This window comes from Sceloporus occidentalis, unplaced genomic scaffold, assembly GCF_023333645.1.
Source record: "Sceloporus occidentalis isolate IW3139 unplaced genomic scaffold, rSceOcc1.0.p SCAF_59, whole genome shotgun sequence".
Lineage (NCBI taxonomy): Eukaryota > Metazoa > Chordata > Lepidosauria > Squamata > Phrynosomatidae > Sceloporus > Sceloporus occidentalis.
Window position 1 is genome coordinate 3,647,788 of NW_028317039.1, and position 16,361 is coordinate 3,664,148.

At 37.6% G+C, this 16,361-nt stretch overlaps 1 protein-coding gene across 1 annotated transcript in view; it reads left to right on the forward strand.

The window, feature by feature from the left end:
• LOC149287561 (cyclin-dependent kinase 15-like) overlaps window positions 1-1,170 on the forward strand; it is a 54,038-nt gene extending 52,868 nt beyond the window's left edge. Inside the window, 1 exon segment of the mRNA XM_089492762.1 lies at window positions 1,061-1,170. Coding sequence (XP_089348888.1) covers window positions 1,061-1,170 — 110 coding nt within the window.
• The last annotated feature ends 15,191 nt before the right edge of the window (window positions 1,171-16,361 follow it).

Sequence of the window (16,361 nt, forward strand, 5' to 3'; positions counted from 1 at the left end):
GCTATCGCCATACATGCCCCACTCCCCGCCCATTTTTCCTTTAAATTGGGGTGTTTCCCCCTGCCGTCAGTGGGAACTCCCCCGATGTCAGCGGGAACTCCCCCGACGTCAGCGGCAACTCCCATTAACGTCAGCGGGACTGACCACCGACGTCAGCGGGACCGCCCCCACACCGCCCAGTGTGCAGTCCTGGCCGCGTCCAGCAAGGGAAGGCTCCGGGTAGCCGGAGCCCAGAAGTTCCCAGGTATGGCTATGACTGATCATAATCTGAAAATGGAGTCTGTCTGTTTCTGCAAATACAATAATGCTGTAGAAATACAGTAATTGATACATACATACTTGATATAGCTGTTACATTTTCAAGAATTGTGTAGAGATGTTTATACACATCACCCCCTTTCTCTATGAGATTTATTTAACATTCGTTCATAGTTTGCATATATGATATACTCATTATGTGCTTGTCAATACAAGTTTTAACTTCTTGACGACAATTGACGGTCCAGACACATCACGCCGGTTAATGACAATTGAAGTGCCTGGCACATCATGACTTTAAATGGGTGTAGAAAGCAACCTACGGTCGCCTTTTTCACCCAAACAGTGTTGCTGTAATGTTGAGGCATTCAGCAACACCAAGATCAGCATCAGGGGCCATGTCTAGCCCCTCCCCGGGGCGTCAATGTCTGCCATACACTGTATGGCGACGGATGCCCGTTTTAGAATCGCTGATCACCTCCTAAGCTTCAATGGTTTTGCTGAAATGCCTCAATAGCGAGGCATTCAGCAACACTGAACACCCACCCAAGGACGCACTGTGATTGGTTTCCAAGAGGATCTGTATAGTCTGTATATACAATAATATACAGAACATCGAGATACAGCCAGGAGGTACTTAAAAACAGTTGTACATAAGGACTAGTAAAAGTGTAATGTCATTGCATTTTCTGGGACATATTAACAGAGGTTAATGTTGCAGTAGGCATTACTATTAATAAATTATTAAAAAACAACTTTCTACTGTTAAAAAAACCTCATCTCAAATATGGTTTGGTTGCAGTGCAGTCCGTATTCACAGTGCCTGGGTTAAGCCTCAAACCAGAAATGCGTGACCTGTTCTTTCCACGCCAGAAGGGCCCCCAACCAGCTGCTCATCATAAACCTTGGTGAATACTACAGAGGTAAGAGAATACTGAAAGTTAAAGAGAATACTTTTCACCGTGGTAAAACATATTGGTTTAAATTGCATGCTTCAAAACAGGACATGGCCTTGGTATAATTTAGCAGTCTGATTGCATTGAACTTATGGAAACAGAACTTTAAAGCTTCTGGTGACTGGTTAAAGAATAACACACATTGATCTAATTTGGTTTAGGTAAGAGTAGGCTTGAAACTTTGCGTAAAAAGGGGGAGCTTCTGATTAGGTAATATCACAAATCCTAAAGGCAGTTAGTGACATGGCCATGTGACAAGTGACAAGACAGTAAATTGTGAATGAATATGTTAGAAATCTTTTGTTTATCAGTGTAAATTATACAAACATGCTAAAAAAAGGACACATATAACATAAAATCCTAATTCAATTGGATGTTATCCCCAATTGTTCTATAATCAATATAAGTAAGCAACATTCTCCCACTCCAGAGAAAGCTGCCAGATAAAATGAAATTTAAGTTTAAAACACCTAACACCAAAACATTACATTTAAATTGGCATCCCCTTAAAAACAGAAACACGCTCGTACTCACCAAGCGTTACACAAACGCAAAAATCATAATCCTTTTCAGCTGGACTGACGCCAACTCAAATACACTGACTGCTGTTGACACCACTGACCATGCATGTTATGACATAATGGTACAGATGGTGAAGATAGCCTTACTCTTGTGAGCTTACAATCAATTAGGAGGTTGAGAGGGAATGAGACAGAAGATGACCATTCCCCTCAAGCTGACCACTCGCACCCTCACTAAAGCACACTCAGCATCTCTGATGTATACTTTTTTACCAAAGCAAACATACCAACTACTCTTTATCACACTGATGTAATCTTGCTCTGATCACTCTTAGCAAAAGTGTGTACATTGAACTGCACTGAAGCAATTTTAAGTTGATCACTCTTATTTACACTATTGCAAACTCAAACAAAGTCGGTCTATTCAGTAAAGGAGCGTTATCAGCAGAGTTGTGTTTTAGCTCCTTGGCTTAACTATACATTATGAAGGTCCAACAGCTTCTTCTCTCTGAATAGCTTGGGCAACCCTATACAAGGTATAAAATCAGTGAGATTTCTTCATCCAGTCTGCATTATACAGGACCAGCTTAGCCTTCGTTCTGACATTGATTACCCTTCATAATAAATAGTGAGGGCAGGGAACTATCAGACAACTCTCTTGCAAACTATCCTAACAACTCACCCTTTGAATTAACCCAAATGACCACGATTAACCACACTGACAATGAGTCACACTGAAGCAAGAAACAATCTAATGCTACACAGTGGGGCTATTGTCCTGAAAAGTTAGGTGGGCATTAGGTCATCTCCGCTCCCCAGCCTTTGGAGCATGGCACTCGGCACCAATGCCCATAGTCTGTAGGGAGGAGGCTGGTCCCCCAGCCCAATTGCCCCCACAACTCCCGGGTACTCACGCAGCTCCCTCAAGTGAGATCTGCCTCTGCGGAGCGAGGACAGGTTCCTCCGTTCCCGGATCTGTGAGCTGCGGCTGGGGAGATGGGCCGGCTGCCGTATCTCCCTGGTCCTCTGTCAGCCGTTGTTCTCTGGCTAAGGTTTGATCAGAATCAAGTGGCACACTAAGCAATGTAGCATGTAGCTTTCATCCCACCATAATGTCTCAGTATTACACAGATTTCCATCACCTACTATGTGCATCTTCTTTCCTAAGTTTCCAATGTTCTCCTTTGCCTCTTTTCTGCCAACCTTCCACCCAAGTTCCTTGCTACTCAGGTCTCCCATTACAAACTCTAGATTCCATCTTGCTATTCGGGCTTTTACTTTTTTTTGTTGTTGTTGTTTAAACTTCCCTTCCCATCTGACTGATCCTATTTTACCTTTCCACCCTACCCTCAAAATTTCATTTTTTTCTGTTTGCAAATATACTGTATGAGAGAACCTAATATATCAAAAGAAACATAGATATTCTTGCCTTTGCTTCCATATAGATCTTATGCCACAAAGCCTTTAAAGTCAAATAACAATCTAGATGCCTGTATTTTCTGTTACAGCACTGCCAATTTAATTGTCCTTTGTCTTTTTTTAATGTCCACAGTATGAGTTGTTCTTCTCTGCTCACATCCTACTGAACATCCTGGCTGTTTGTCCTTAGTAGCTGAAGATGTTGGCACCTTCCTTCCCCCTCCTGTTGCCTTTTGACGAAAGAAGCCATCGTGAATTTAGCCAGTCAAGTCTTGCACCTTATTTACAAAAACACTGACAGCAAATTGAATGCTGGGAGAATGCAAATAATTGTTTTGTTCTCTAATTTGTTGCTAGAGTCTCTGGGACAATGTCTTAATTAATATTATTCAGTAGTGCTACTTTTGCCATTGGAATGCTTGGTGGCCAATGGGCAAAACGGGTAAATGCTCGGGGGGGGGGTTGCCCAGTCACACTATCCTTGTGCCTATATTGTCACTTGTGCAGCAGATCCCTTACTTTTAGTGTGCAACCACATACTGCAAAGCATAAGCGTGTAGTGTTTGAAAACGTGTATCCGGCAGTTGGCTGCACACTTATTTACCTTAAAGTAACTGGGCCATTCAGTTACTCCCACCTAAATTTTTACGTTCGTAAATATAATCTCCATTTTTTAAGTTATCATATTTTAGTCATCATTTGTAATGTACTTCATAAATAGGCTCTAACAGTGATCAAATTGTTTACATTACCAACAATTTGTAAGAAGCAAGTTGCCTGTTTATTAAGTGGTAGTTTTGCTCATGATGATATTATCAAACTCTGTATTTCAAAATTATTTTAAAGTAACACCCCTGCACCTAAACACCTTCTTTATGGTTACTATGTTATCAGGAAATGGAAGGAGTGCATGGCCAAAATGCTTGTCAGATTGAAATAGAAATGACTGTACACCCAAACACTCAATAAACAGGAGATCATAGATACAAGATTGTGAATGCCGCATCCCTTTATTAGCAAAACGTAACATTTGTCTCTCTATCATGGAGTATAAACAATAACTCAAATTGCATTTCTCTAATTGAGCTCTGTTAACAATTAAAAAGTCTTTTACAACACAAAACATTATAAACTATTTTACAAAAAAATGAATAAAGGAAGGGGATCCTCACACCACAATATATGTTAAAATGAAAATGGGCCTTAAACTTACATCAGATAAATCGGCACTTGAAAATCTTTATCCGTTGCGACCCAACTAGGAAATTATACTCAAACTCAGTCATCCTCTTAGGACTCCCATATGTTTTAGTACCATTAAACCTTTGCTTTTGCTAAGACCCCTCCTGCCAGAGGGTATTTAACGTCCCTTAAGTATACTGGATCCTGCATTAGCGCACTTCTTTCTCAATCCCAATCTTTACATCTGGCTCACAAAACAATCCACTTCCTTGTTCGCCATACCCTGGGCGCAACTGACTCCCTAAAGGGACCAAGCTCCCCTCCAAAACAGATGATTAACAATACATTACCATAATCATAATAATAATCAGCGTGGATAATCATAATAATAATCAGCGTATTGCATTTGATATCCAAAAACCCAGTAGTTTTCCCAGGGTCTGAGCCCTGCCCAATAAATGTCACCAATCCATAACTTCTGGGTGGCTGTAAACAGTAAAAGAAGTGTACTACTGACAAAATGTTACCTACTCCAGTATCAAATCAGCCTAGCAACTTGCCCCAATCACCAACCTAACTTCCCAAAAACCAAGGCTGCGCATTCACCAGTCCTACTCATCCAAGGTAAACTGAGGCATAAGAACAAAACCTGGAGAACTCCCACCTTCCTATGCAATTTGTAACAATGGTCCCGAGCAAGCTGCTTCCGTGACCACCCCAATTTGGAATAAATGAGAAATGAATTCCCTCTTCTGGAGACCAGGACCAACATAAAGAAAATCCTCTAAGGAGTGAATTAACATACTTCCCTTTTAACCGCACCATTCTGAACCGAGATGCAGAACCCCACTAGGAGGCATTCATCAACAAAATAATCATTTGGAAAATAGCCTAACAAACAAAAACATTCTGGCTGAATCAGCAGCAGTGAAAAAAAGGAGACTTTGGCTCTACAAAAAAATATTACTTTGTTCTAGTGCCTCACCTACTTTTTTATTCCTATCCCTTTTTGTTTCTTTAGACATAATATACTAAAGGGTAGATTATGCCTGTAGATTATGCAGATAGCAGAGAATAAAATGGCACACCATATGCCCCACTCTAATTTCTTTATCTAATATTATAGTTACCATCTCAGGGAAGGTAGCATTCTAATGCCTAGAAATATCCCCAAAGTATCTCCAGCCAAAAGAGGGTTTTAGAAATGTAAAAGACAAACAAAGATGAAGCTCAGCTTTATGTCATCAACTGTGGCAAGGTTTTGCTCCTACTATGAGATCTTTCTCATAGCTTGCCAGGTGCTCAGGTTCACACTCACCATAGAGTCCAATAATCTATTTTACCACTTAATGCCACTCAGGTGGTTTATTTAATAATGGGGTTCATGGCTCTCCAGTATGATACACATGGCTTCATGCTACACGTCTACATCTAGAAGATGACAGAGCAGAGTGGCCCGGACACCGGGAATTGGTGATTTATTTCCAGCTATGATCAACCACTGTTCTTATGTTAATGTCATGCTCAAACCTTAGGGTATTGGCAGAACAAAGTTCTAAAATAGAGCCTGAATTCAGCTGCTGAAAATTACCCTTTCTACGAGTCACTCTACCCATTAAGTGGTTCCCTGCTAATGTAGATTCTGGGTAATGACATAAAAATGATGTGTTAAACAGGGAATTAATAGAAATTGGAAACCAGAAAACAATTCTGAGAGTAGCTACTCATCAATATTACTTGAGGCTTTACTCTCAGGCTTTCTCATCCTAGCAAATACCTATGGGCTAATTACAAGTAAAAAGCTATAGATTATAGCTGTGATAGTGACAGTTTCTTTTAATATGTACTGTCTATGGCCCCAGTGAGGTGAGGGACCCTGCCATGAGCTGAAGCAGTTTTTATAGGGATGTGCATTTTACTTCGGGTTTAGTATTGTAAATTTGTATGAAGCTGTAAGTATGGTAGGGCCTAATTTTATACCTTGACCTCATTGCTATGTGATGCATGCTTACTATGTAATGTTTACTCATTGTACTGTGTTGCAGAATATGATGGTGCTTTCTAAATCTATAAAAAATAGAGTCCAGCTAAATCTTTGTTCTCTTTGGCTTGCTATTTCAATACATGTTTCAATAAATAAGAAGATAGGCAATGTGATATGATAATGTCTTCAAACTCCTCCAATATTTAGTTTGGGGAAATGGAATAGTTCTTTAAACATAGACTTGTCTTGTTTTATGTAACTGTGTGATTAAACACAGGTTTATTTTATGGAAATGTTTCTGGAACCAAATCACAGGTTTGCTTATCACTTCAGCCATCTACCCAACCCCAATGGAGATTTTTTTAAAATCACAGCCAATTTCACAAAGTCACTAATATATAGTATATGTCTACATGCTTCTCAGCTTTTTGGCTACGATCAAGTTTAATGCCTGTGAGGGAGGGGTGCGAGTGAAGCCAGAGGTGTTTTAAAGCCCCCGAGGACATCCAACCTGGGCTCGTACCACTCTATGTTTTTGTCTTGGTGATGGGTAAATCCGTTACTTCATGTTGATATATTCATGTGGACTTAAAATTAACCCTCCAAGCATTTATCTACATGCATTTCTTTATGCTTCTTCGCTTACTCTCAATACTTTAGTCAGCTCTCATAATTTCCTAAGATTTCACTTTTAAATTAGAAATACAAGTTCACTCAAGGATGGTGGCCCCTGATGTTAGTGGTTGTGGGGGGCATCTGAGGGATTGCCCTGGGTCAGCCAAGATATGTCACTGATTACAGTGTAAAGCAAAATGAAACTTGCCCATTCCTGTGGACACAAGCCTTTTTTCAGATATTTTAATATTAACACCATTAGCTTTCAAACATCCTCTCTGTCAGTGAATTATCTTGCATATCTCTAAAACGCAAATAAACACATTCCAGGCCAAGTTAATCTTCGCTCAGCAGGATGCACACATTGTTATTGTTTATTGTCACGGCCTGTCACCAAATTTAAGTGGCATGACTGGGATGACTGGTGAAAAAAAAAAACTTATTGCAAAATTAAAATTCCCTTATGTCATACAGTTGACAGGCGTTTTTTTGTTATTTGTTTTTTTTTGAGGTGGTAGGGGGATCCCAAAGATAAAAGCCATTAGACGGCATTGCCTGGCACTACTTCATTAACTGCTCAGCAGGTGGTTGGAGCACCAGTCACCATTTCCCCTTCGTCCTCATTAATAATATTCCAGGGATAATAACAGAAGTCTTTTAATCACACCTGATGAAAACTGTGTATTCTCACTGTATAACAATGTTCTTGCGGAGCTGTTCCTATATTGAGTGCTTGGAAAAAGAAAAAAAGGCAAAAATACTTACATTTGCATGACAATATAGCAAATTCATAGAGGCATCCTTAAAGCTAGCTAAGTTACCCTATCACATATGTCAGTACAAATGATTGCTATTCAGGGTTGTGCATATTTCCTTTAGTTCACAAGTTATCCAGACACACATTCACTTGGTTAAGGCAATATACTGTGCTTTTGAGAAAACTGGCTAAAGGTGCCAGTCCTACTGTACACAATAATATTTTTGAGGAGTGATTTTGAGGCTACATGCAAGATTTTATGAATGGTGTAATATAGAACATCTATGGATTTTTCAGACTATGTCTGTGGGACATAGAAAGTCCTTTGTGGATCATCTTTAGGTAAATTGGCATCCCAATCGCATTTGATTAATTATGCTCCAATGTACATTTCTATTGTGTTCTTGCTAGTTACCAGGAAAGTATTCAAAACGATCTATTCAGACGTGGACTGGTGATGACTAGGCAGACTTGGTACTTTGATGTAAGTGCCAAATGATGTAAGTGGGTGGCAGCTTCTGGAGCAGCATATTAGATGAGTATGGAGCACTTGGTTAGTAGTCCATCGAGCATTTGCCAGTGTGCCAGATGGCATGTGTATTATTAATGTTTGGAAATTGCATTTCAAAATTTCCTGGTTTTTTTCCATTGTACTTTGAGATTTAAAAGAAAAAAAAGTCTCTCCAAAAATTGACCTCCCAGAATATTTCACTAGCTTTACATTGTGCTTTGAAGTGAACATTCAAAGCTTGCAAAGGGGGGTTTAGCATAAATAAATCAATTAATTAATTAAATCCGTAGTATGCATAACTTGTGTTTTTTGGTTTGCCAGTCAGTGTCATTCATTTAAAAAGGGGCCTGATTTACTTTGTGTAAGCTGAGGGATTTGTAAAAAATGTGGCAGAAGTAACATATCAATGCATTTCTTGCCCTGATGTTATCCCTTCCCCCACCACCCTTACAAGGGAACCTAAACCAGCTACCACCAAAGAAGAATAGTAATTTGATAAAAAAAGTAAGAATACTCATCCAAATCCTACATATAAGTGATATAAAGTTAGTTAGTTACTAATTAGGTTGACCAGATGTTCCAATTTTCAGAAAATGGACCCTGAATGATATTTCAAATTGATTGTATTTGCATAATTGCAATTCACATTTATATTGTAAGAGTGCAATTTCTAATTTAGGCTGTACAGATATTATAAGATTTTCTATGTCATATTTGCCACTTAACAGCTTGTCTGTGCCATCATTGCCCCTTGCCCCCCCCAGCAAACACTATGGCACACATATGCAAATATCCTCACATAAATTTACACATGCTAACACACACACTCATACTCGCTAACACACACTACATCACACACCACTAACATATACATGCAAATACACATCCATGGTGACGCACGCTTATACATACGACATCCATGCTCATGCACACTTATCCATAGACATTCAACCTCACATACACTTATATGTAGACATTCATGGCCACATACACCTACACATACGCATCCATGCTCACATAAACTTGTACATACACATTCATGCTCATACTTAGTCATCCATGCTCATGCGCACTTCTACATAGACATTCATGCTCACAAATAGTGACTCTTTGTCGAGTGGGCATTGCTGGCCATAGAACTGTATGGCGGCACCGGACTGTCTGGTAGTTGAAGGGATTAAACCACTAATCCTATCATGTTTGGTGTATAAATATATGTTTTACCCCTACACTGTCTCGGCTAGTGCTTGAGGTTAATCTCTTGAGCACTTAAGCATTCAAGGCAAGGAAGAGTACTACAGCGGAGTTGCTCAGTCCGAGTACGGGTCTCCGTCACATGCTGCTAAAATGTATTTTCACTGTAGCTCTAGGAATAGCATGATATTGCCCAGTCTTATTATGTCTTGTATTGGAGTGATACTATTTCCTTCCCAGGGGAAACCTTCTCTGTAAAGAATTTGAAGAATGTAAATGTCATAATCTTGTATAACTAGTTTGCTGGAATCAATAGCCCCCCTTTGGTCCCATTCCATGAAGAATGGTTATCGGACCCAAACATATTAGGTGCATATGGCTTTGCTACTTGGGAAACCATTGCATATACCACAATCCTCTAATATAACACAGGATGGTGTGTTTATTGGGTTATGGTCTGACATGGATCGGGCTGTTCTAGAAACATAAAGAAACATGTTCGGAATGCCCAGACCTCCTAGCTCTTTTATTCTATACTATTATATAACGCATAAGAAAGCTATTTTTTCATGTAACAAATCTGACGCTATAGACAGAAAATTCCAAAAACCAGACACATTATTTGTTTATTATATACATATATATTGTTCATATATATATACATACATATATATTGGGAATTTGTTTTCTTTTTTAATCTGTAAGTAGCACTAGTGCATTGAATTGCAAAGTGTGATATTTAAGAAAACTAACAAATTTGAATATATGTGGTTATATATTAAAAACAAAAGGCAATATTATAAAAAGATACACAGCTATATTTATTTATTATAATGAGGTATATAAGGTGTCAGTCCAGAAGTCTCTGCTCTAGAAGTCTCTCACCAACAAACTAATTAGAAAGCCTGATGGAGCTCAGGAAGCCAACTTAGGAAGCAGATGTTAGAGTATTTACAGCTGATAGCAAGGATTCTGTTTGGAGTCTTTACAATTTGGTGATTTATTTACTGGTGTATTAACCCTTTCCGTGGAAGGGTCTTGGTTGAGTCCGTATTTGCACGTAAAATAAAAACCTTTGAGGGAAGTCATTGAACAAAGCTTTTGGCTGCCTGGTGAAGTTGGGAGCATGTCTACAAAACAGAGCCTCTACAAAGCAACAGAATAATTTCCAATATCTATTTTCCACAGTATATCTAAGATATCTAAGATTTCCACAGTAACGAGTACACAAACAGACATACATGATTGATGGTACTATGTAAGAATTATAGAAGCATATAATGTAAATTAACATGTGGTATGTACTGAAATGCAAGCAATAGAAAACGAAATACGCACTATTTAAAGTGAATAAATTCACTTTAGTTACAACTCAGACACATAGTTGGAACATTTTATTCTATGGACAAAATACATCCATAAATGACAGTTTGATATACACAAGTACATTAATGAACATGCACACATATACTCTAATGGGTTGTAAATACACCTTTTTTACTCTACTATTAAACTTGCAAACATGCACTGTATGAGGACCTAGTAAAGACAACCCAGGCATGAACTCTTCAAGGGAATAACATATATCAAAATAATGATAGTTCTTATATTTCCTAAGTTATTGAAAGTAAAGAAACAATTGTATCACTGCAGAATTCCTTTTGAGTGTTCCTATGTGAAACACTCGGCAGAACTGCTTGGCTGCCCCTATTCCATTTCCATGATCAGTAGGTTAGCATTTTTGGTTAGAATTAAAAAAAAAACATGATAGGAAACTATTGAGATCTATCCTGAGCCCCGGCAACTAGAGAGGACTTAGAGAAGATGAACTGGGAGTGTGTCAACATACATGCCCAATGATATTATGGTAGTGCTATACTGGTAGTCACCATGAAATAGGGCACTACAAAAATAGGAATCCTCAAAAATAGTCAGCATTAGGCAGTACTGTAAACTTCTGAAAATGCTGTTATTTTTTTCAAAATGACATTATCAACTGCTGTTTGATTTTGTAAATTTCTGTACTACAACTTTACTCCCAAAAAAACACATTAATAGTTTCAGTGCAACGGTAAACGATTTTCTTACACATTTTAGATTTTTATTAATTTTTCAAATGATTAATAAACATACTGCCCAATGTGACGTATAAGGACAGGAAAATCTTTGAATATGCACCTATAATGGTATGTTTATGTATCCTAATCAATGAACCCTTTTATTACTTTTGGAAGTAAAAGTGATTGAGTCACACATCAATTAAGCCTAACGTTACTAAAGTAACAATAATAAGTTATATGGATGACTGCTTTCACTGTATTGCAATTTTAGTATGGGATCTGAAGTGGGAAAGGTTTGAGGTGCGCACCGAAAACGTTGCAGTTCACTGATGAAAGGAAGTCAAAAGCAACCTTTACACAAACCTGGTCATTTTAAGAATCAGTCCCAGGCTCCTACTAACCAAGCTTGTTTAACCTTGTGTCACATTCTGGGATTTTTGCTTGACCCATAGTTCAGCAGTTGTGAATTGCAGTATTAAATCCATGAGCCATTACCAGTCTTTGAAGCAGAAATGAGAACCTGGACATTAATGCTATCCATTCTAACTCTGATATATTCTACAAGTCAAATTTATCATAAAACATTTCAGAGCAAATGTTTTAAATATGTCACCTAAATACTTTAATTAGCCAACATCCTTAAAATACATTTTTGAGACATTTTATATATATATGTATACTTGGATGTCCATGGCCTCCTTTGGGTATCTGGTTAAGACGTTTGCTTTTTTTTTTTAATTAGGTGATATGTTTTATACCTGTTTAAGAACAGTTTGTCCGTTTTTTTCCCCCATGAAATATAGTCTGTGTTGTGAAACAGAAACCCTATGTACTGTTAGGTAATTCATTTTGTTAAACATAGAAGAGCGTAATAGTTTGCCCAAGACCAGTGTCAATTTAATTTAACATCCTGTCTAATGTTCTCACCCATTGGGCTGGTCCTATTTCAGTCTGAGTATAATCAATATGTTTTTGTAATGGAGGAATATAATACACTTGTCTTCTGGCAAGTTTGGATTGACATAAGGTGGTATCCAATGAATTTGCCCAATTTAGGGCAGATAAGTGCCTTATTATACTACTGACATAGCTTTTAGCTTGCTAGTAGACGAAAAGTAGATATATTAGATTTGCATATTTGTCCATATGCCCCCCATTAGATTTAACAGACGGTGAATCATGGCATAAAAGAAGGTCAATAAGATATATAGTTCCACGTTCCCACTGAGTTAAACGGAATGGGGCTTCACCCTCTTAAAAGTTTGTTTTTTTAATAAAAGACTGAATAGGAGAATATTGACAATTCAACCCTAGGCGCATCCTAACAACCTTCCACACTTAAATGGTGCTTAATAGGAGGAGGGAGCTCAATAATGTATTAGTGTAGGAAGAGAGTTGGATAAAATTGTCCATCCAACCCAAAATTTGTAAAACAGTCAGTGCACATTATCAAATCTATGGCATGTCTGTATTATTCCACATTTTCCCATTACAGCCTGTGCAATTAAAGATTTTTCTTCTGTGACTGAATCTACCCCTACATTAATTTTAATCCAGTCCTGTGTTTTATATTGTCTGTAAAGTCTATCATTATAGGGGGAAATCACCCTATCATACTAGCCAAAAATAACAGTTGCCCAAAAAATGAAAATGTACTAATTTGCAGAAAGTTCTATACATTCCTTTTTTGATCAGAAAAAAAATTAAAGTAATGCTTACATTCAGTCATTGCTCCAAAAAGGATTACCATTTTACCATAATGTTTTTTAACTAGTAAATGTAATATCGAATGTACCCTTTAATGCCCTTTTCTATTTTGCAAGGCCTAAGTGTCCCTTATATTGTTTTAAATGAAGGTAAACTATAGACAACCCCAGCAGTGTCTATGCTAGTAATGCCACCCAGATGGGAAAAGGTAGGCGGGTTGGAATGACACTAAGCTGCCTCGCATTGCAAATTAAGGTATCTCTATCAAACTGTGAATATGCAGAAATAAACACCTTTTAAATGTCATTTAAATCCTTTGAAATGCAACTCTTCTGGGAGCTGTGAACACAAAAGCTTAGAGGATAAAGAGAGTGAACCTAAAGTTGATGGGGGTGGGTTAATCAAACTTTAAAAGTAACATAAATAGGTGGAACTTGTACATAAAAACATTGATGAATGTTGGCTTATAAGTTATATATACACACACACACACACATATATATATATATATATATATATATGTATATATATATATATATATACATATATATGTTTTAAAGCAAAGTGGCAAATATGTGAATATTGGGTATGAAAGAATCAAGAGTGAGGTTCAGCTTAAATCAGAATTACTTCAGAATGTATTTTTTTTATTTTTTTATGGAGAGCCTAGGTTGAATTACATCACCTCTTGAACTTTTTTTTTTAATGAACTCAGCTTTTAATAAACCGAGTGCTGTTGAGTTATGTCAGCATGTTTCACATTTTCTGTCACAAATATTTTGTGAATCAATTCTATAATATAACTCTATATTATATTCAGGAGCTGTTTAGTTGTGTTTAAAAAAAAAAAAAAGATGCAGAGTCTCACTTTGCGGCTTCAGTGGTCTCTATTTCAAAAAAGGTCCTGTAACTATACATCTTCTTCTATGTTGGCTTTCAAGGACTTTAGAACCAGAATGTATAAATCGATTCTAAAAGTAGAACCAACCCACAACCATTGTGAGTTTTGTGTAAATAAGTTGATCAGATACAATGTTTGAAGAGTGGTCTTGACATCACAGCAACCAATGGAATGGTCCAGCCAGCAGCAAAAATCTGTTGCATAAAAATTTGAACCATAATTATTTTTTATACAAAAACATAATTGTACCCAGATCATTGCAGAGTATAATGGAAGGCTCCAGTTTTAACATGTGTTTAGTTTTCCCAAAGACTACTTTCCTTATAGTATCACACAGAGGCACTCATCCCTGGAAACTTCCTGTATTTGACCCGGAGGGTCCAAGTAAAATGTTGTTTCCTTAGGTCTCTGAGTCATTTTCTTTATTCTTCAAGCAGGGGAACAGTGTTTGATCATGCTCATTCCCAGCTGTGGTTCTGCCAACTTCCAACCCAGTAAGGCTTAACTGGGGCTACCTCGGAATCTACCTATTGCTAGTTCAGGCTCTTTAAGAAACTGCTCACCCAGAAGAGGGGGGGCTCTAGCCTACACTAAGAGGTTTCCAGGTACAGTCGTACTGTGTTGTTACCCCTCCCTTTCTTGCAAGATCTACTAGCCCAATATTTAAAATTATACTGTAACCACTAGACCCCATTTCCCTTAACTTGTCTGCTTATAGGGACAAAGTAGTATAATATATGCATTTCAAAAAAAAATTCTGTGTTGATCGTTAATTTCTAAATAGTCCCACTTATGTAATCAATATTTGCATTGTGTGTGTTAATTAAATTTGTGTTTGATGCAAGATTGTTGAGAAATAGGGGACGATTATATAAAATAGTCAATATTTTGGTTTGCATATACATATGTGAAACTCCAAAACAACATTGGAAAATACATTTCCGTTAACAAATATCTAAAAGAAAAATACACGTTTTGGCCAAATTTCAAGATAATTTTGCTTGCTGGGGGCAGGCATAAATATGGTGGAAGTGAACAACACCTTTTTCCTTCATGCCTGAGATTTAGGAAATATGAGCAACATTGTTGTTGGATTTGTACCAAATGTATTATATTGACATTATATTACAGGAGAGGGTTTGATGATTTGGCTCAAGAGAACTAAATGTCTTTTTCATGTTTGATACATTTGAAGTTGTTTCATGATCATTTGTTGTGATCTAGTGATGTGAAGTTATCAAAAAGAACAGAAGACAGATGAGATCACAAACCACATCATAGTCAACCCTATAAATAAGCAATGAGCAAAGTTACATGGTTTAGCCTTACAATTTATGATTTTTTTAGGTTTGAGGAAAGAAAATGTGAAGCTTCATCACAAATATATTTGTAGTCTGTATTTTACAAGTGTGTCCTTGATCTGCATTTATCAATAGTAACGTTAACTATATAATTGCCTCCTCTTACAAATACACTATATAACCAAAAGTATCTGAACACCCCTCCTAATTTTTGAGCTTAGGTGGTTCAGCCACACTCATTGTTTACAGGAATATAGAATCAAGCACAGAGGCAGCCTTCTCTATAGTCAAACATTGGCCTGCTGAAGAGCTCACACAATAAGAACATCATACCAACAGTCAAACACAGTCATGGTAGCGTGATGGCTTTGCTGCTTCAGGATCTGTGTGACAAACCATGACTTCTGCTTTCTACCAGAAAATTCTGAAGTAGAATGTCAAGCCATCAGTATGTGACTTAAAGCTCAAGTGTAGTTGGGTTACACAGCAGGACAATGATCTGAAGCACACAAGTCCACCTCTGCATGGCTAAAATGAACCAAAATGAAAGTTTTGGAGTGGCCTAGTCAAAGTCCTGACTTGAATCTGATTGAGATGTTGTGGCAGTTCATGCTCAAAAAACTTCCAATGTAGCTGAACAAATCTGAAAACAGTTGGAACATTTTAGGAAGGGGCAAATACTATTTTTACAGCACTGTAGAATACAATGCCCAACAATCTCATATTGGTGCGATGGTCAGGTGTTCACATTTTTTTCTTATACAGTGTATTTCTATGAGAAACAGTGAGTGACAGAGTGAATGAAGGAGAGTAACAACAAATTTCCTTTACAAATGGAAAAAGCCATCTAAACAGGTTGGAAACGACATTTGTTTGGCAGGTGATGCAACTCTTCATTAAGAAAGTCTTCTTCATAGAATCTCCTTACCTTGGGAGTAAAAATGAACTGTCCCTCCCTCAGTGACACTTCTGGTAGCTCTGATTTAAAGAATCAA